The 19,950-nt window shown below is 61.2% G+C and overlaps 2 gene segments (V, D, J or C); both read right to left on the bottom strand.

Annotated features, from left to right (window-relative positions):
* Positions 1-19,950, bottom strand: part of LOC132417612 (immunoglobulin alpha-2 heavy chain-like) — a 159,891-nt gene that overhangs the window by 56,082 nt on the left and 83,859 nt on the right.
* Positions 11,908-15,256, bottom strand: LOC138414007 (Ig gamma chain C region-like). The segment is given in 5 exon segments: positions 11,908-12,391; positions 12,476-12,805; positions 12,948-12,998; positions 13,330-13,656; positions 15,175-15,256. Coding segments are annotated over 5 exon segments (1,125 nt in total).

Below are 19,950 nucleotides of genomic sequence, written 5' to 3'. Positions count from 1 at the left end.
TTGCTCCTCAGACCTTGGACGGGAACACTCACTCAGAGTTTCAAAGAAATGGCCCTCAACATGATAAAGTCCACATGTGACAAACCCACAGCTAACATCATTCTCAATGGTGAAAAGCTGAAAGCATTTCCTCTAAGATCAGGAACAAGACATGGATGTCCACTCTCACCACTTTTATTCAACATAGTTTTGGAAGTCATAGCCACAGCAATCAGAGAAGAAAAAGAAATAAAAGGAATCCAAATTGGAAAAGAAGAAGTAAAACAGTCACTATTTGCGGATGACATGATACTATGCATAGAAAATCCTCAAGACAGTACCAGAAAGCTACTAGAGCTCATCAATGAATTCGGTAATGTTGCTGGATACAAAATTAATACACAGAAATCTGTTGCATTTCTATACACTAACAATGAAAGATCAGAAAGAGAAATTAAAGAAACACTCCCATTTACTATCATACCAAAAAGAATAAAATACCTAGGAATAAACCTACCTAAGGAGACAAAAGACCTGTACTCCGAAAACTATAAGACACTGGTGAAAGAAATCAAAGATGACACAAACAGATGGAGAGATATACCATGTTCTTGGATTGGAAGAATCAACATTGTAAAAATGACTGTTCTACCCAAGGTAATCTACAGATTCAATGCAATCCCTATCAAATTACCAATGGCATCTTTCATAGAACTAGAACCAAAAATTTAAAAAATTGTATGGAGACAGAAAAGACCCTGAATAGCCAAAGGAATCTTAAGAAAGAAAAATGGAGCTGGAGCAATCGGGCTCTCTGACTTCAGACTATACTACAAAGCTACAGTCATCAAAACAGTATGGTACTGGCACAAAACCAGAAATATAGCTCAATGGAACAGGATAGACAGCCCAGAAATAAACCCACACACCTACGGTCAATTAATCTATGACAAAGGAGGCAAGAATATACAGTGGAGAAAAGACAGTCTCTTCAATAAGTGGTACTGGGAAACTGGACAGCTACATGTAAAAAAATGAAATTAGAAAATTCTCTAACACCACGGACAAAAATAAACTCAAAATGGATTAAAGACGTAAGTGTGAAGCTGGGTACTAGAAAACTCCTAGGGGAAAACATAGGCAGAACACTCTTTGACATAAATCACAGCAAGATTTTTTTGACCCACCTCCTAGAGTAATGGAAATAAAAACAAAAATAAACAAATGGGACCTAATTAAACTGAAAAGCTTTTGCACAGCAATGGAAAACCATAAACAAAACAAAAAGATAACCTACAGATGGGGAGCAAATATTTGCAAACCATGCAACCAATAAGAAATTAATCTCCAAGATGTATATACAGCTCATATGGCTCAATATAAAGAACAAACAAACAACCCAATAGAAAAATGAGCAGAGTATCTAAATAGACATTTATCCAAAGAAGACATACAGATGACCAAAAGGCACATGAAAAGATGCTCAACATTCCTAATTATTAGAAAAATGCAAAATCAAAGCACAATGAGGTACCACCTCTCACCGGTCAGAACGGCCATCATCAAAAACTATACAAACAATAATGCTAGAGAGGGTGTGGAGAAAAGGGAACCCTCCTACACTGTTGGTGGGAATGAAAATTGATACAGCCACTATGGAGAACAGTATGGAAAAACCTAAAAATAGAGCTACCATATGATCCAGCAATCCCACTCCTGGGGATATGTCCAGGAAAACCATAATTCAAAAAGATACACGCACCACAGTTTTCATTGCAACACTGTTTACAATAGCCAGGACACGGAAGCAACCTAAATGCCGATCGACAGATGAATGGATAAAGAAGATGTGGTACATATATACAAAGGAATATTACTCAGCTATAATAAAGAATGAAATAATGCCATTTGCAGCAACATGGATGGGCCTACAGGTTACCATACTAAGTGAAGTTAGTCAGACAGAGAAAGACAAATATCATATGGTATCACTCATATGTGGAATCTAAAAGAAATGATACAAATGAACTTACATACAAAACAGTTATAGACTTCACAGACACAGAAAACAAACGTATGGATACCAAAGGGGAGAGGGGAGGGGAGGGATAAATTAGGAGTTTGGGATTCACATATACACACTACTCTATATAGAATAGATAATAACCTATAAGGGAAAAGAATCTGGAATAGATACATGTATATGTATAATTGAATCACTTTGCTGTACAACTGAAACGAACACAGCATTGTAAATCAGCTATATTTCAAAAAAAAAAAAAAAAAAGAAATGCCCCGACACTCCTCGTGTTGTGGTTTGGGTGCCCTTCAGGGTGCCTGCAGGCCCGGCTGTGTGACCGGTCCTGTGAGGAAGAGGAGGGCGAGACCCTCTGTCAGCATCCACGTCTGCGTGGTAGAGCACTGTGGTCGAGCACAGCTGTCAAGCACGGCGCTACCTGCCATGGTGCTGCTCTGGCCTCGTGGCTGTCCTGCCAACCCCTTCTCTGCTCATTTCCATGGGCGATCACCTCCCTGCCCAGGCCCGAACGCCAGCTTCACCTTTGTCCCTGTTGTGTCCAGGTCTCGGGATGCATTTGGGGCTGTCACTGTGACCCTGAGCTATTGTCACGAGACCTTGTGTCTCCTAAACACTGGAAACGTTGTAACGGGAAAAGCAGAGGCTGTTTATCTGAGCTGCTGCAGCCAGGGAGGCGTGCCCAGCTGGCTGGGCCGCGACTCGGGCAGCAGGAGAGTGGGTGGCTTTGAGGCTTTCTTATGCGTATGTGGCTTAATTGTTACTAGAGACATAGAACACTCTGCCCATGTGAGGGCCTATAACATACTTATTATATCATGTGTGTGTTAGCATGTTAAAATATTTTCTGTGTATAGAAGGCTTCTTTATAGGAAAAAGAGTGCCTCTGGTGTCCTGATGGGGGCTGCGTGGCTGGGGAAGCTGGACGGCCAACAAGACGCAGGCACCCCTGCGATGGCTGGGACACGTCCGGTTTTCTCTTGTTGGTCGTCAGTCAGAAGCGAGAACAAAGACCATGGGCGCCGTGGGTTACTGATCAAGCCAGGCCATTGTGGGGGATGTCACAGGGCGGTTGTAGGGCTTCCTGGGCTGTCACTAGAGATGGAGGTCTGACTTCCTGCAGGTCTAGCGTGGAGGGTTGGGTTTAGGGTAGCATGGAGGGAGCAGACTGCTTCCTGGGCTGGATCCTGTGATGGTGGCTGGGTGTCCTGGGCTGTTGGCTTCATTCTTGGGTCAGAGTTCCATCTTTATATATGGTTGGCCAGGTACAGGTGTAAATTGAGTATCCCACCACAGCCCTGGCCTTAGTGTCTTGTGAATGAGAAAGTTCATGAGGCCCCCTTGGGATTTATCCCGTGCATTCCCCCTCCCCCGCCCCAGCACAGATCCCCAGTGCACCTCTCCGCATCCAGCTTACATTACAGTGCATCTCCCCTCCCTCCCAGCCCAGATCGCCAGGGCATCCTGCCCGCCTCCGGAGCAGATCCCCAGGGAGTGTCGGTGTGAGGGGGCAGAGCAGAGCAGGGCTGCGCCCTTGACCTTGTGTGAAGTGCTCTACTGCCCCTCTCATGTTCTATTGGAACCAAACGCTCGGGCTCTCTGGACAAGCCTCAGAGTTGCCCAATCCTGGGTTTTCTATGCCCGACCCCAGCAGGCTGCATGGTCCGTGTCGGAGTCCTTGGGACGCCTGGTCTCCCAGCGCAGATGGCGGCTCTCAGAAGGGCCTTTGCCGCAAGTGGACTCTCCTGTCAACAGAGTCTGGGCACTCGTATGCTGGGAAGGAGGCCACCGGGCCCTGAAGAATGGTCTTAACTGCTCACAGGCCCTCAGAGGCCAAGAAGGTCACTCACTGCCCCTAGTTTCCTCCTTATTTTACCTTTCCTAATAATTGAAACCTTTTCTTCCTGTTATTGGCCACTCGGTTTTTCCTTACAGTGCAGGACCCACTGCTCACATTTCTTTCTTGTCATTGGTTGCCGAGTGCTCTTCGTATATGAAGGAGTCCTGCCCTGTGTCACATGTGCTCTGCCCCGTTTCCACGGGACTTCAGAGCCCCTTGTGGGTGGGCTTCTCCAGCTCTTTACCCTCAGGAGGAGGCTCAGCCCATGCCCACCACTGTGCTTGGCCAGCCGGCCCTCTCCCTGGTGCCTGTGGCTCCTGCCTGCGCAGCTCCCAGCCTTCTTCTCGAGGACGGTGGTGACCAGCCCCAGACAGCTATCGCTTATTCATCGGGACGTCCGGGCAGGCTGGCGGGATGGGGCCTGAGGACTGGCCTGTCTGCGTGAGCTCAGTGGGTGGACGGCTGGGTGGTGACTGGGGCCCCAGGAGGCTGATGCCAGCCTCCACCCTGGTGCTTGTGCAGCTGTGTTCCTGCGGCCTCCTGCACTGACCACTGAATGAACCCCTCAGGGTTTGCCCACGGGGAGTGGGACTGTTGCCTTTACCTTCATGTGGGGAGGGGCGGTGAGTCTGGGCTGGAGGCCAGTGGTGCAGGCGTGGTGGAGCCTGAACCGGGGTCTCAGTGGGCATTGAAGGACTCTTGAGGCGGAGCCTGGCTGGACACTTGGGTCCTCGGGGCCCAGAGCTGCCCTCTGCCCCCTTCCTTCTGGCCCCTTGTCCACATCCTCTGGAGTGGGGGAACCTCCTGCTCCCCAGGGACCACAGGCACCTCCCCAAGGTGTGCTCAGGTGGCAAGGGATTCTTTACTTTAAGGAACTTTAAAAGGAAAAGTAAAGAGGAGGGGTCGACCTGATTCTGGCAGTGGATCAGCTGGAAGATGGACTTCTGTCTTGCTTCTTTGAAGAAATAATTTAGGAAAGAGACCAAGACTGTGAAATGGAGACAGTGTTTACTAGGAGGAAGGTCAGAGTGGAGGAGCACACGGGGAACTTGCAGTGAGTCATGTGCCGCAGGGGCGGCTTAGGGTGCTTACATGCGGACGGTGTTCCAGGTGGTCTCTGGCCAATCATCTCGAAGTGTCAGCAGGAGAGTGGTTGCAGCTGCTCAGCCTGGAGCCCATCTATCTCCTACGTCAGGACGAGGGCACAGGGGATGTGGATGGGTGCTGCAGGGCTGCTGTGGTCACACTGCGGACCCCTTGGGAAGCGCCTTCTGCTGTGGGACCCTGCCTCACAGCCTAGGGCCCTGCCTGCAGCCCTGGAAACTCCCCTGGACCTTCCCCAGAAGGTCTTCTCTGCATCCTCATTCTGCACGAACGGGGCCTGGGGGTGGACAGCAGGGAGGGTGGGCAGGGGACAGGAGCAGGGCATGGGGGGCAGCGCACTTGGCCCTGGGGGCACTGAGGGCGGGACTGAGCCTGGGGAGTGAGCCCTTGGCTCGGCTGGGCTGGACTCAGACGCTGGATCGGGCTGGTGGGGACTCTGAGTCCTAGATCTGGCTCTGGGCTCCAGCGTGGGCTGGGCCATGGGCTCAAGGCCGTCGCTGTGTTTCAGGGGTTGCTCAGTCAGAACCGGTGTGGGCCCGAGCCCAGGGGCCTGGGAGAAGCCTGGGGTGGTCAGCACCCACGCCCAGCCCAGGTCTCTCTGTGGAGGGAACAGATGCTCTTCTGGGACTTGCCCCAAAGTGGGGTGGTGTGGGGCTGTGATAGGCGGGCCCCCTGTTGCCTTCGACCTTGGGGCTAGGCTGGAACCTCTGGGCGCCCGTGTGTGTGTGTAAGACACAGATGGAGGTGTGTGGTGGTGAGGTGCGGCACTGACAGGTGTGTGTGGAGCTCATGGTCTGGGGGGCGCTAGGGGTCAGGACGCAGCGGGAGGCTCATCTCAGGTGCACACAGGCGCAGCCCGAGGGGCTCAAGGGCAGGCGTCGGCCACTGTCTTCGGGGTGCTCGGGGGGCGTGGAGAGGTGAGGGATGCCGTGTGGTGTGGCACTGCTGGGGGGGGAGGGTGGGAGCCCTGGGGCCCAGTGTGGGGCAGTTCTCCAGGGGCCCAGAGGCAGCCGTGCCAGGGACGGGGTTCAGCTAGGAGGCCGTGGGGCCGGCCCTCGTGTGACCACCCTGGCGTTCGTGCGGGGCGGGCCGGCTAGCGGCTGCTCGTTGGTCTGGGGGATGGAAGCGAGGGGCAGGGCCCAGGGCTGGGCAGGCGGTGCTGCCCTCAGGCAACTTCAGCTTCTCGGTCACATGTTTCGCGGGAGGGAAACGCAGGGTGTGGGCTGACCCCCAGGTCCGTCACCGGGAGCCCCCATGGAGCCCAGCAGGCAGAGGGGGTCCTGTGCCGGCGTGCCCAGCGTGCTGGCAGGGTCCCCGAGGGCCAGGTGTTCTCCCGGACACTGCTGTGCATCCTCGGCCATCCTGTTTGCCGCCCCTCCCGGCCTCCCCGTTTGGTGCAGGGACCGCTGAGCGATGCAGTCCCTTCCCTGCATACCATTCTCTCTGTCTCTGCCTCTGTCTGTCTCTGTCCCCCCACAGGAAGCTGCACTGGCACATCGGACGGCCTTGGGGTGCAGCGTCCCTGCTGAGCAGACTCCGGCTGCCGGTCTGGGGGGCTGTCCTGCTAGTCCCCTTGCCCTGAAAGGCTGCAACAAACACAAGTGTGGCTTCCAGCAGCCCAAGGCTGCGTCCCCGGGATGAGCCAGCCCCCTGAAACGCCGGCCTGAGGGCGCCCAGCACGGCCAGCACCCGACCCAGACCCCGGCCCACTGGTTTGGAGGTTTTACTGAGAAGGGCTGACAGCTGTGGATCCCGACTCTGCCCTCTGGGAGGGGTGTGTCTCCTCTGAGGTGGAATCACCAGGAGGGATGGGTCCCTGGTCTCCGTGAGGGCGGAGTCCTGACCCATCCCTGCATCCTTGCCGGCCTGCGGGCACAGCGGCCTCATCGCCTCTGCACGGCCACCCTTCCTGGTCCCTCACCAGAGCCCCTGGAGCCCCACTCCTGCTTCTGCTGTGACACACTGGTCACCTCTGTGCAGCCAGCTGAGCTCAGTGCCACCCGACCCCCTCCCCTCCTGCGGTCCTTCTCACTGCCGTCTGTCCTGAGCGGTGAGCCGGGTCTGGCTCTGCTCCCCTTTGGCAGCCCCTCCCCACCGCTGCCCCTCCTGGCCTGGGGTCCTGGCGTCCCCCCGGTCCTCCTTTCTCGCACCCAGCTCGGCTGTTTTGGGCTGAATTGTGTCCCCAAATTCCAGCTTTGAAGCCCGGACTCCCAGGACCTCAGAATGTAACTGTATTTGGAGATGGGGTCTGTAAAGATGTGGTGATGTAAACTGGGGTCTCTAGGGTGGGTCCTAATCCAGTCTGCCCAGCGTCCTTAAAAGAGGAGGACATTAGGACAGAGACACGCACAGAGGGACGACCACGTGAGGACACGGAGAAGACGGCGTCTACGCGGCACGGAGCCAGGCCTCGGGAGAAGCCAGCCCTGCACCTCCAGGATCTGGGATTCCAGCCTCCAGGGTGTCAGACAGTGACGTCTGTGGTCAAAGGCCCCCTGTGGTGTCTGTTACAGCCGCCTGTGCAGACACACCCAACACGTGCGGCTTCCCCATGGCTCCCCCAGGCCCCTGGCTCGCCCCTGCACCCACAGGCCAGGTGGGAACCCCAGGCTTGGGTGGTGGCATGGGGGAGACTGGCTGTGGATTTCCCGGGGGTAGGCGGCGTGTCAACCCAGGGAGACTTCTCAGCGAGCTAGGCGACTGTAAAGAACACTTTATTGTCGTAACAAAATGAAGACACAGCGAAGAGCATTGACGGGCCCCATGTTCAGAAAGGAGAAAAGCCTCCCGAGCTGCGATCACGGGGCCCTTCTCTCCAGTCCGGGAGCAGCTCCACCACACGCGCATGCTGACTGCGCTTTTCCGCAGAGACCGGAGAGCTGGTACCGGGCCCTGAGGCGGGGGCCTGGGGTCCGAGGCTGGCCCTACGCGGGTCGCGTCTCTCACCCCCACCCCGGTGCAGGCGGAGCTCCTGCTGTACGTGCCTCAGGCCTTTGGCTGCAGGATGGGCTGGCCGCGTCTTCTGCCCTCTTTTCCGGGAGCCCCTCCAGCTCAGCCCGCGGGGCACCAGGTCAACAGCGTGCTCCCCGGGAGGCCGGTCTGGCTGGACCTCACTGCCTCCCGCGCTGGGGCTCCTGCAGCGGCCTCGGGCCCAGGCCTTGCTCTGAGCAGTGTCCTCGGTAGAGGTGACCTGAGGGACCATTAGCGGCACCTGCAGAAGCTCTCCTGCTGGGAGAGGCGGGCGGCTCCCCTCCAGCATCTGGCACAGGCCCTCCTCCCGGGGACCCTGCGTCTGGAGCTCGGCCGGGACAAGATGCAGGGGCCAGGCCCTGTGCAGAGGCCCAGATGCCGGCCTCCTCCTGTTCGAGGGGGACCCCCACGCCGACCCGGGCGTTCCCGGTGGTCCCTGGCGTCCCGGAGGTGTCCTGCGGGGACATCAGCTCAGGCTGGGCATCACCTGCGGTCCCCTCGGGTCTGTGAGTGGGGTGGGGGGCAGGTTGTGGTGGCCACGAGGCCAGAGGCCGGGGGTGCAGGTGAGGGTGCTCGTGAGCTCAGAGGCTGGCGAGGTCAGCGGGCGGAGGAGAGGCCTGGCGCAGGCTGAGCGGTACAGGGGGGTAGACGTGGTCCTATAGGTCAGGGGCAGCCCAGGACGCAGCCCGTAGCGAGCGCTAGGCACCCTGTCCGATCATGTTCCTGTAGTCGGGGACAATCGTCCGCTTCAGCTCCACCACCGACGAGAAGATCCACTTCACCTGAGGGGCAGCGGGAGTGAGCGCAGGCTGGAAACCACCCGGGCCGCCCCCCAGGGCCTGTCCCCATTCCCCGGGCCGACGGACAGCGAGGAGTTCCGGGGGGACAGGAGGCCATGATGGGGACAGTGTGGGAGAGTGAGGGACAGTGAGGGACAGTAGGGGACAGTGATGGACAGTGAGGGACAGTGAGGGGACAGTGAGGGACAGTGAGGGAGAGTGAGGGCCCGTGAGGGAGAGTGAGGGCCTGTTAGGGACAGTGAGGGACAGTGAGGGGACAGTGAAGAACAGTGAGGGACAGTGAGGGGACAGTGAGGGACAGTGCGGGACAGTGCGGGACAGTGAGGGGACAGTGAGGGCCCATTAGGGACAGTGAGGGACAGTGAGGGACTGTGAGGGGACAGTGAGGGACAGTGAGGGACAGTGCAGGACAGTGAGGGACCGTGAGGGACCGTGAAGGACAGTGAGGGCCCGTGAGGGGCAGTGAAGGACAGTGAGGGACTGTGAGGGGAGAGTGAGGGACAGTGAGGGACTGTGAGGGGACAGTGTGGGACAGTGAGGGACAGTGAGGGACAGTGAGGGCCTGTGAGGGGCAGTGAGGGACCGTGAGGGACTGTGAGGGGACAGTGAGGGACAGTGAGGGACTATGAGGGGACAGTGAGGGACAGTGAGTGACAGTGAGGGCCCGTGAGGGACAGTGAGGGACAGTGAGGGACTGTGAGGGACTGTGAGGGGACAGTGAGGGACAGTGAGGGCCCTTGAGGGACAGTGAAGGACAGTGAGGGCCCTTGAGGGACAGTGAGGGACAGTGAGGGACCGTGAGGGACAGTGAGGGACAGTGAGGGACTGTGAGGGGCAGTGAGGGACCGTGAGGGACAGTGAGGGACAGTGAGGGGACAGTGAGGGATAGTGAAGGACAGTGAGGGTCTGTGAGTAGACAGTGAGGGACAGTGAGGGGACAGTGAGGGATAGTGAAGGACAGTGAGGGACTGTGAAGGACCGTGAGGGACAGTGAAGGACAGTGAGGGGACAGTGAGGGATAGTGAGGGACAGTGAGGGGCCATGAGGGACAGTGAGGGACAGTGAGGGACAGTCAGGGAAGGTGAAGGGTCTGTGAGGGGACAGTGAGGGGACTTGACGGACAGTGAGGGACAGTGAGGGACAGTGAGGGACAATGAGGGCCCGTGAGGGGCAATGAGGCACCGTGGGGGACTGTGAGGGGACAGTGAGGGACAGTGAGGGACAGTGAGTGACAGTGAGGGCCCGTGAGGGACAGTGAGGGACAGTGAGGGACAGTGAGGGCCCGTGACGGACAGTGAGGGCCCGTGATGGACAGTGAGGGACAGTGAGGGGCAGTGAGGGCCCATGACGGACAGTGAGGGCCCGTGAGGGACAGTGAGGGACTGTGAGGGGACAGTGAGGGATAGTGAGGGACAGTGAGGGGCCATGAGGGACAGTGAAGGACAGTGAGGGACAGTCAGGGAAGGTGAAGGGTCTGTGAGGGGACTGTGAGGGGACAGTGAGGGTCTGTGAGGGGACAGTGAGGGGACTTGAGGGACAGTGAGGGCCCGTGAGGGACAGTGAGGGACAGTGAGGGACTGTGAGGGGACAGTGAGGGGACTTGAGGGACAGTGAGGGGCAGTGAGGGGACAGTGAGGGGCAGTGAAGGACAGTGAGGGTCTGTGAGGGGACAGTGAGGGGACTTGAGGGACAGTGAGGGGCCGGGGGCCAGGAGGAGACACAGTGGGGACAGCGAGGGCGCCGCGGGGCCGGCCCGCCCACCTTGAAGAGCGTCACGGTGGCGCTGTAGCACACGCTGAGCAGGAAGAGGGTGATGAAGATGGAGATGGTCGTCCACAGCCCGTCCAGCTCCCCGTCTTGGGCATCAGCACAGGTCTCCTCCTCTAGCAGCAGCTCTGCACAGGGAGGGTGGGGTCAGTGCTGTGCCTGCCCCCGGGGGCAGGGCTGGGCTCATGGGGCCTCGCAGCGCGGCTCCCAGTGTGGCGCGGTGGTGGCGGGATGCCCCGGTGGGCCGGGCCAGAGGCACCTGAGGACAGCCGCTGAGCACCGGCCCCAGCCCCCCATTCCTCCAGCCTGGGCCCCCGTCTCGGCCTGGCCAGTGGGTCCTGCTCCCTCCCCTGTGCTGTGCGCTGAGCTGGGGCGCTTGCGGGGAGGGTGCCCGGACCCCCTGCAGGACAGTGGCTCAGGCCCCGGCCGCCTCTCCCGCTGGGGGCCAGACCCGGAGGGCGGGAGTGTCAGCAGAGCGTGTGGGCTGTGGGCCCTGGCCCAGGGAAGGGGCAGCACAGTGCTGGTCTCTGTCCCGTGGGCGTTGGAGGGTGGGGACCAGCCTGGGGTCTACGGTGAGGGCTCATGAGACCCAGCTCTGTGGTCGGGTGTGCGTCTGTGCGGCTGCCCTGTGGGAGGGCCCGTGTGCAAGGCCCGCGTGTGTGCACGCATGTGGGTGTTGTGGTGGGTGCACTGCACACGTGTGTGCGCGGGCAGGTGAGTGCATGTGGATGAAGGCGGTGGTGTGCCGGCTGGTGTGGCTCAGTGGGGGGCTTGTTTTCAATGGCTCTGGGCTCAGTGTCCACGGGTGCGTATGGAGGGTCCCTCCCTGGGCAATCAGGGCTGCTTGCCTCTGCCCCTTGTGGGCACAGGGATGCGTGTCCCCACGAGTGCACAGGCCTGGCCCCTGGCAGGGACAAGCAGGGCAGAGCCACCTGGCCTGAGGGGCGGGGGTCCTGATCTCCCGTGCCTGACAGTGCAGCAGGGCCGTCCCCCCACCCCGGGCTGTGTGTGGCCCCCGTGAGGGCAGAGAGCCAGCACGCGGACTCTGGAGCCGGGGACAGGAATGTGGGGACGAGGACGGCCAGTGTCCCACAGCTTGGGCTGGAACAGGGGCGGGAAGAAGTGGGCACTCATTCTCCTGAGGGTCTCTGGTGGGCTTCTCCCATTCCGGGCACACACTCCAGCCCCAGCAGCTGCGGGGTGGAGGGCGGCCGGAGCAGCTGTCCCCTCCGGGAGGGGCCCTCCCCGGCCTCGGGCAGCCCCCAAGCGGCCTGCACAGGCCCGCACACTTGGGTCCGGCCCTGAGGGGGTCAGCTCTCCCGCACTGGTGGTGACAAACTGTGACCCAGCGCCGGGCCCCCCCTGCCCCATGCAGGCCCGCGTGCCCCAGGGCTCTGCTCGGAAAGAACCATGACAGCATTGCGGGTCCCAGGGCGGCGCTGGGCGCTTTATTTCATGGCGCCCGGGAGGCATGTACACAGGGCTGGGGCTCAGGTGTCCTCGCTGGACCCTGAGAGCCCAAGGGGAGGGAGGGCTCGCTGGGGCAACAATGCCGTGGGGCTCATTTACCCGAAGACTGGGTGATGGACTTCTGCGTGTTGTGATTGTGTAGAGCCTCGTGCAACACTACACACGTGTAGGTGTCTCCCCGCTGCCAGCTCTTCTTGTCCGCCCTGAGCTTGCTGTACAGGAAGAAGGACCCGTCGGGCTCCAGCTGGGGTGGGGTCGTGCCATAGTTGCCCTCTGGCTCCGGCTGCCCGTTTCTCTGCCACTCCACGTCGATGTCGCTCGGGTAGAAGGCGGTGACCATGCAGGTTATGCTGACGCTGACCGAGCTCTTGGCCAGCTCTTCCTGCGCTGGGCCCAGTACGTACACCTGCGGCTCCCGGGGCTGCCCTGTGGGGAGAGGTATGGCTGTTAGCATGATGGTCACTGCTCTTGGCCCCCAGGGACCCTCCTGCGCCCGTCCACCTGACCCACCTTTGGCCTTGGAGATGGTCCTCACGATGGGGGCCGGGAGGCCTTTGTTGTTGACCTTGCACTTGAACTCCTTTCCCTTCAGCCAGTCCTGGTGCTGGATGGGCAGGGCGCTGACCACACGGTAGGTGCTGTTGAACTGCTCCTCCCTTGGCTTCGTCTTGGCCGTACGCACCTCTACATCGTCCACATACCAGGAGAAGTGGACATCGGGGTCCTCGTGGCCCACGTCAACCACAACGCAGGTGACCTCGGGAGTTTGGGATATTGTGAGGGTGTCCCTGGGTTTCGGGGGGAAGATGAAGACGGACGGTCCTCCTGGGAGCTCAGGGGCTGGTTGGGGAGACACGGTAGGGAGTCAGCCCCTGGGTAGACCTCCTCTTGGGCACCCATCCATCCCCCTCCCCCAAGCCCCAAGGCCACGCCTGGGCGAGGTCCACCCCCGAGGTGCGTAGGATGAGGCCGGCTGACTTACGTGGACATTTGGGACACTCGGGGCATGGGTGAGTTGTGGAGCCCTTGAACACTGCAGAGAACAGACTGGAGGTTACCGGGGTTGGGGACGGCCTGGGGCTGGGCTTAGGGCAGGGGCAGGTTTTGGCAGGTGAGACCTGTGCCCACTCTGTGGCCCCAGGGGCTGGGGGAGGCGTCCAGCCTGTGCCCACCCTGGACCTGGTGGAAACGCCCAGAGGACCCCCTCCCTGAGCCTGGGAGGCCTTCAGGTGAGGGAGAGAGACAGGCCTCCTGTGACACCCTGGGCGGGATTCACCATCCCTGGTGTGCAGTCCGTTCAGGTGGGAGGGCTGACCCCGGGCCTGTCTCGTAGTGGACACCCTCCCTGCGGCCCGTCCTCTCACCGATGCGCTTGTCCACCTTGGTGCTGCTGGCCGGGTGGGCTACGTTGCAGGTGAAGGTCTCGCCGGACGGGGTGCTGTCAGGCACGGTCACAGTGCTGCTGAGAGAGTACAGCCCCGAGGACCCTCGGACGGATGGGAAGGTGTGCACGTCACTGGGTTGGGCGCCCGTGTTCCAGGTCACGGTCACTGGCTCAGGGATGTAGCTCGAGACCAGGCAGCCCACGACCACTGTGGAGCCGGTTGTGCTCCCACAGCTGGAATCCAGAGTGTAGACTTCCGGGGCCTTGACGGAGACTGTGAGGGAGGAGGCCGTGTGACTGCCAGGGTCTCACCCCTGCGAGGGTCCAGGCAGGGCATCAGGCGTGCAGGCCTGGGCCATTGCTGAGCCCAGTGACCTTGTGCTTCCAGCGTGTCTGAAGACCAGCGGCCCAGCATGGCTGTCTCCCACCCCAGGTCCCTGCGTCTGCAGCTGTGGGCCCCAGACACAGCTGGGGGCCAGTGCTGGGTGACCACTGAGCCCAGGGTCTAACAGATCCCCGGGGTCCCTACCCTCCTGTGGGTGTCTGGCCTGATCAGGCCCTCGGTCTGAGCCCTGACCAGTGGCTACTGCTCCCTGAGCCCACTACCCTGCCCTGCTCCTGTCCCCTTGTCCTGGCCTGCTCTTTGCCACCCAGGGCCTGTGTGTTCTGGATCACTCTGCCCATTGGCATCCCCGGGAGCCTTGCACTGCCCCTGGCCTTCTCCTCCTGCAGGGTGCTGGCACCCCAAGCCCCATTCCCCGGCTGGACCTGTCCCCTCTGACCCTGCTCTGCGCAGCCCAGGTATGCAGACCCGTCTGAGCCCCTAAAGAGCCCCTCGTTTCCCCTCTGCCAAGTCCACTGCCCTGTCAACCCCACCTCACTTCTGCACATTCACCCCTCCTGTCCCAGCTCCTACAGTCTCCTGGAACAGGGTTGGGACCCTGGGTACAAGAACTGCGGCCCATTGGGTCCCCTCAGGGTCGCCCGTGCCCCTTCAGCCCCAGAGACCTTCCCTCCCATGGTCCTCTCTCCACCCGGCCTTGCCGTCCGCCTGGCCCCTCCCACCAGACCAAAGCACCTTTAGCTCAGGCCCTCGTCCCCTGACCCCAGGGCTCGTGGGCAGCCCCTGCCCTCGCAGCCCCCTGCTGCCCTGCACAACCCCGCCTGCTCCCCTGAGTACTTGGGGTAGCCCCCTGCGCCCGGCCTTACCAGCCCCCTGAGCTCCAGTGGAAAGGCTGCTCTCCTTTCTCAGGGCACTCAGGTTCCCCTCCTCTAGATGCTCCCTCACCTGCCTCCACCCCTCATCCTGGCCCCTCAGCTGAGCCCGGGCTTCCTGTCCATCGAGTGTCTAGCCTCTGCCCATCTGAGCTCCGGTTCACCGTCTCAGGCCTGAGTCGTCCCTGCCCTTGCGTCCCTTCTCTCCTGCCCTGGGCCCTCCGCACACCCCAGGGGGGCCCCCAGCCCGCTCTCCTGTAGGACTCCCTGCTCTGCCCCCACTGCCAGCTGCCCTGCGTCCTGCCCTGCCAGTCCCCTAGGCTCAGGTCTCTGGGCTCAGCTCAGGGATGCTGTACCCTCATGTCATCTGCTCAACTGGCGTCGGACTGCCTACCGTCCCTGGAGCGCTGGGCCCACAGCACCAACGGTCCCTGCACCCTATGACACTTGCCTACTCACCTGCTCACCCCAGTACCTGGTCTGCTGAGGTCCTGGGCAGGTCCCTGTCCTCCCAAACCCCTGCTCACCTGCACAAGCTCTCCCTGCTCCCCAAAGCTCCCAGGGCAGTCCCATCCCCTCCCAGGTTCCTGTTCACCTGCACAAGGCATACCTGCTACCCCAAAGCTCCTGGGGCAGCCCCTTACCCTTCCACCCACCATGCTCAGCTGCAGAAACTCTACCTGCTCCCTCATGCTCTCGGGCAGCCCACTGCCCTCCGAGGCCCAGGCTCACCTGCACAAGCTCTACCTGCTCCCCCAAAGCTCCCGGGCAGCCCCCTGCCCTCCCAGCCCCAGGTCACCTACACTAGCTCTACCTGGTTCCCCAAAGCTCCCGGGCAGCCCCCTGCCCACCCAGTCCCAGGCTCAGCTACACTAGCTCTACCGGCTCCCCCAAAGCTCCCAGGCAGCGCCCTGCCTCCCGGATCCGGGCTCACCTGCAGAAGCTCTCCCTGCTCCCCCAAAACTCATGGGCAGCCCCCTGCCCTCCCAGACCCAGGCTCACCTGCATTAGCTCTACCTGCTCCACCAAGGCTCCTGGGAAGCCCCCTACACTCCCAGCCCCGTGTTCACCTACAGAAGCTCTATCTGCTCCCCCAAAGCTCCCGGGCAGCCCCCTGCCCTCCCAGCCCCAGGTCACCTACACTAGCTCTACCTGCTCCCCAAAAGCTCCCGGGCAGCCCCCTGCCCCCCCAGCCCCAGGTCACCTACACTAGCTCTACCTGCTCCCCCAAAGCTCCCAGGCAGCCCCCTGCCCCCCCAGCCCCAGGTCACCTACACTAGCTCTACCTGCTCCCCCAAAGCTCCCGGGCAGCCCCCTGCCCTCCCAGCCCCAGGTTCACCTACACTAGCTCTACCTGCTCCCCCAAAGCTCTCGGGCAGCCCCCTACCCCCGCAGCCCCAGGCTCACCTACACTAGCTCTACCTGCTCCCCCAAAGCTCCCAGGCAGCCCCCTGCTCTCCCAGCCCCGTGCTCACCTGCAGAAGCTCTACCTGTTCCGCCAAAGCTCCAGGGCAGCCCCCTGCCCTCCCAGCCCCAGGTCACCTACACTAGCTCTACCTGCTCCCCCAATGCTACTAGGAAGCCACCTACCTTCCCAGCCCCGTACTCACCTGCAGAAACTCTACCTGCTCCCCAAAAGCTCCCAGGAAGGCCCCTGCACTCCCAGCCCAAGGCTCAGCTACACTAGCTCTACCTGCTCCCCAGAAGCTCTGAGGCAGCCCCTGGCGCCCTGCCCTCCAGCCCCAGGCACCCCTACACTAGCTCTACCTGGTCCCCCAAAGCTCCCGGGCAGCCCCCTGCCCTCCCAGCCCCAGGTCACCTACACTAGCTCTACCTGCTCCCCCAAAGCTCCCGGGCAGCCCCCTGCCCTCCCTGCCCCAGGTTCACCTACACTAGCTCTACCTGCTCCCCCAAAGCTCCCAGGCAGCCCCCTGCTCTCCCAGCCCCAGGTTCACCTACACTAGCTCTACCTGCTCCCCCAAAGCTCTCGGGCAGCCCCCTACCCCCCCAGCCCCAGGCTCACCTACACTAGCTCTACCTGCTCCCCCAAAGCTCCCGGGCAGCCCCCTGCCCTCCCTGCCCCAGGTTCACCTACACTAGCTCTACCTGCTCCCCCAAAGCTCCCAGGCAGCCCCCTGCCCCCCCAGCCCCAGGTCACCTACACTAGCTCTACCTGCTCCCCCAAAGCTCCCAGGCAGCCCCCTGCCCTCCCAGCCCCAGGTCACCTACACTAGCTCTACCTGCTCCCCCAAAGCTCCCGGGCAGCCCCCTGCCCTCCCTGCCTCAGGTTCACCTACACTAGCTCTACCTGCTTCCCCAAAGCTCCCAGGCAGCCCCCTGCCCCCCCAGCCCCAGGTCACCTACACTAGCTCTACCTGCTCCCCCAAAGCTCCCGGGCAGCCCCCTGCCCTCCCAGCCCCAGGTTCACCTACACTAGCTCTACCTGCTCCCCCAAAGCTCTCGGGCAGCCCCCTACCCCCCGAGCCCCAGGCTCACCTACACTAGCTCTACCTGCTCCCCCAAAGCTCCCGGGCAGCCCCCTGCCCTCCCTGCCCCAGGTTCACCTACACTAGCTCTACCTGCTCCCCCAAAGCTCCCAGGCAGCCCCCTGCCCTCCCAGCCCCAGGTCACCTACACTAGCTCTACCTGCTCCCCCTAAGCTCCCAGGCAGCCCCCTGCCCTCCCAGCCCCAGGTCACCTACACTAGCTCTACCTGCTCCCCCAAAGCTCCCGGGCAGCCCCCTGCCCTCCCTGCCCCAGGCTCACCTACACTAGCTCTACCTGCTCCCCCAAAGCTCCCAGGCAGGCCCCTGCCCTCCCTGCCCCAGGTTCACCTACACTAGCTCTACCTGCTCCCCCAATGTTCCCAGGCAGCCCCCTGTCCTCCCAGCCCCCTGCTCACCTGCTGCCTCCCTGCCACTTGTCCCTGGAGCTCTGGCCCTCAGCACCCCTGCCCCTCTGGCCCATCCCCGAGCCCTCACCCTAGTGCAGCTTCCCTCCTGCCTCCTTTCGTTCCCAGGGCTGAGTTCTGTTCCCTGGAGTCGCTAGGTGCCCACCCTGTGTTCAACCCCTCTCCCCTGGCAGAGCCCCTGTCGCACCGTGGGCCCCTCCCAGAGGAGCTCCTGGCCTTCCGAGCTTCACCCTCTTTCTCCCACCACCCCGGCATCCTGCTCTGGTCGTTTCTCCCTCCAGTTGCCGGGTCACCTGCCCTCTGCCTCCCCGCTCCCGGCCCCCAGCCCCTGCTCCTGGCCCTCAGGCCCTGGCTTCCCCTGCCCCTTTGTAGCCTGTGCAGCTGTGTGCTCAGCCCCTCCCCTGTGCGGCCAGCTCGGGGCACACAGGAGCCCAGGCCAGCCCTGCCTGCTGTGCTCCCGGAGCTCCCGCTGTCCTGGGTCCCGGCCCCAGCCCAGAGCCCACCGCCACCCCGCCTGCCACTGCCCTGGGACTCAAGCCGGCCCCACTGTCCTGGACCGGACCCTCAGCCCCCCGCCATGGGGGGGGCTTTCCTTCCCCTGTGCTAGCCAGCGTCTTCCCTCTGTCCTCGCTCAGAGCCACCTGTCCATCCTGGCCTCGTCCTCAGCCCCAGCCCAGCCCTGTGCCTGCAGTACATCTGGCTGAGCGAAGCCCTGAGGCTCCCGTCCCCCAGCCCATCACGGTCCTCGAAGGCCAAGCAGCCCCACCGAGCTCTGCCGCCCCTGTGTTTCCAGCCCTGTTGGTGTGGACACGCCCCTGCCTGGGCTCCCTAGTCCCTGCCCTGGGCAGCACGTGAGCCCTGGGCAGCCCGCCTTCCCCGTGCCCGCTGGGCTGCTCCCGCCGCTCTGTGGGTCCCCGAGGCCAGTCTTCCCTCCGTGGCTCCATTCCACTGCCTGCCCTGGTCCTCTCAGACCCCACTCACCAAGGCTTGGGTGGCTGGCCTCGCTCCCCTGCAGCCCAGGGCTCCACGCCCCCTCCCTGCTCTGGCCCCAGGCACATGTGGCTCTTCAGGGCTGTGCTCTGTGTCTGCAGCCCTGCTTCCTAGGACTGGTAACCAGTTCCTGGAAGTGTGAACTCCTTGCCCACAACCCTGCAAATATTAAGAAGTGGATTGAAACCGTGTGGCACGACTTGCTTCCTGTAGTTCCCTTTTCTTCTGGGTGGTTTCTGTCTCAGAGGGCCTGGGGGAGTCCAGATGCAGCCGGAGTGTCTCTTGTGGGTGTGTGGGGTGTGGTGGACCCAGGGGACAGGGTGCGCACCCCAGCTGTCGTGGCTTTCCACCTTCTGCAGGGATTGTGTTTGGTTTGCCCACCGCAGCCCTCGCTTGAGCCCTCTGGGTGTCCCTACCCTGGTGGGCACCTCTCCTGACCCTGGAGAGTGTGTGGTTGGGCGCAGCCTGCAGCCCAGCCCCTGCCTCGTCCTGCCTACCTGCCGGGATGACCTCCCCTCCAGACCTCTGTCTTCCACCTCTTCCCTCCTCCTCTCCGTGGCTCCATCCGTGGGCCTTGATATCTGACCAAAGGCCAGTGTAACGTGCACGGTCAGCGGGCAGTTGTTATTCCGGCCACAGCTGTTCCCCGGGGGACAGAGTTCACGATGGTCACTGGGGCCCGAAAATGGCCCTCTAGGTGAGAGAGAGCGTGCAGCCTGTCCACTGCTGTGTGTGGGCTGAGACTGGTCGTCCCATCTTTGGGGGACACTGACCCTCATACCCTGTGGGCGCCCCCTGGGCTGTCCCGTACCTTCAGCCTTAGTCTGGGATTGGGGATCCTGAGAGACACTGTAGCCCCCAACCCGGAAGTGCCATGGGTGGAGGTCTTGTTCTCGGAGAGACAGCAGTGAGCGGTCCTGAGGCGGGAACTTAGTTCCCTGCCCAGGAATCGAACCCGGGTATCCTGGATGAAAGCCAGGAATCCTAGCTGCTAGACCACCAGGGGCCGGAGGCTAGAAGGTAAGTTGCCCTGGCTCTTGCCCTGTTTGAAAGCAAGAATGTTTCAAGGAGGCAAAAACTAAAAAGCAGGTATAAAGTTTCTTATTAGAAGCACAGCACAACATGTGGGCTAGAGAAGTAGCTTATTGAAGACAGGAGGAGGCAGAAATACTCACCTGGAGAGAGAGGGTGTGGGCGTCCTCCCTCATGAGAAGTGAAGGGGTGCTCGGCTCGTCTGTACAGAGCAGCTCTCCCGGATCTCTGTCTTCCTCTGGCCCATTACCTCGCCTCTTTACCCACATCTGACCTGCCCTAGGGCCCTCCTGACAAGTCTATATCTTTTTGACAAGAAAGATTCCAACGCGGGCTTCCCTGGTGGCGCAGTGGTTGAGAGTCCGCCTGCCGATGCAGCGGACGTGGGTTCGTGCCCTGGTCTGGGAAGATCCCACATGCCGCGGAGCGGCTGGGCCCGTGAGCCATGGCCGC

The sequence above is a fragment of the Delphinus delphis genome, chromosome 2, assembly GCF_949987515.2.
Source record: "Delphinus delphis chromosome 2, mDelDel1.2, whole genome shotgun sequence".
NCBI classification, from domain to species: Eukaryota; Metazoa; Chordata; class Mammalia; order Artiodactyla; family Delphinidae; genus Delphinus; species Delphinus delphis.
The sequence above is the reverse complement of the archived record's forward strand: the minus strand, read 5'-3'. Positions and strand labels throughout refer to the sequence as shown.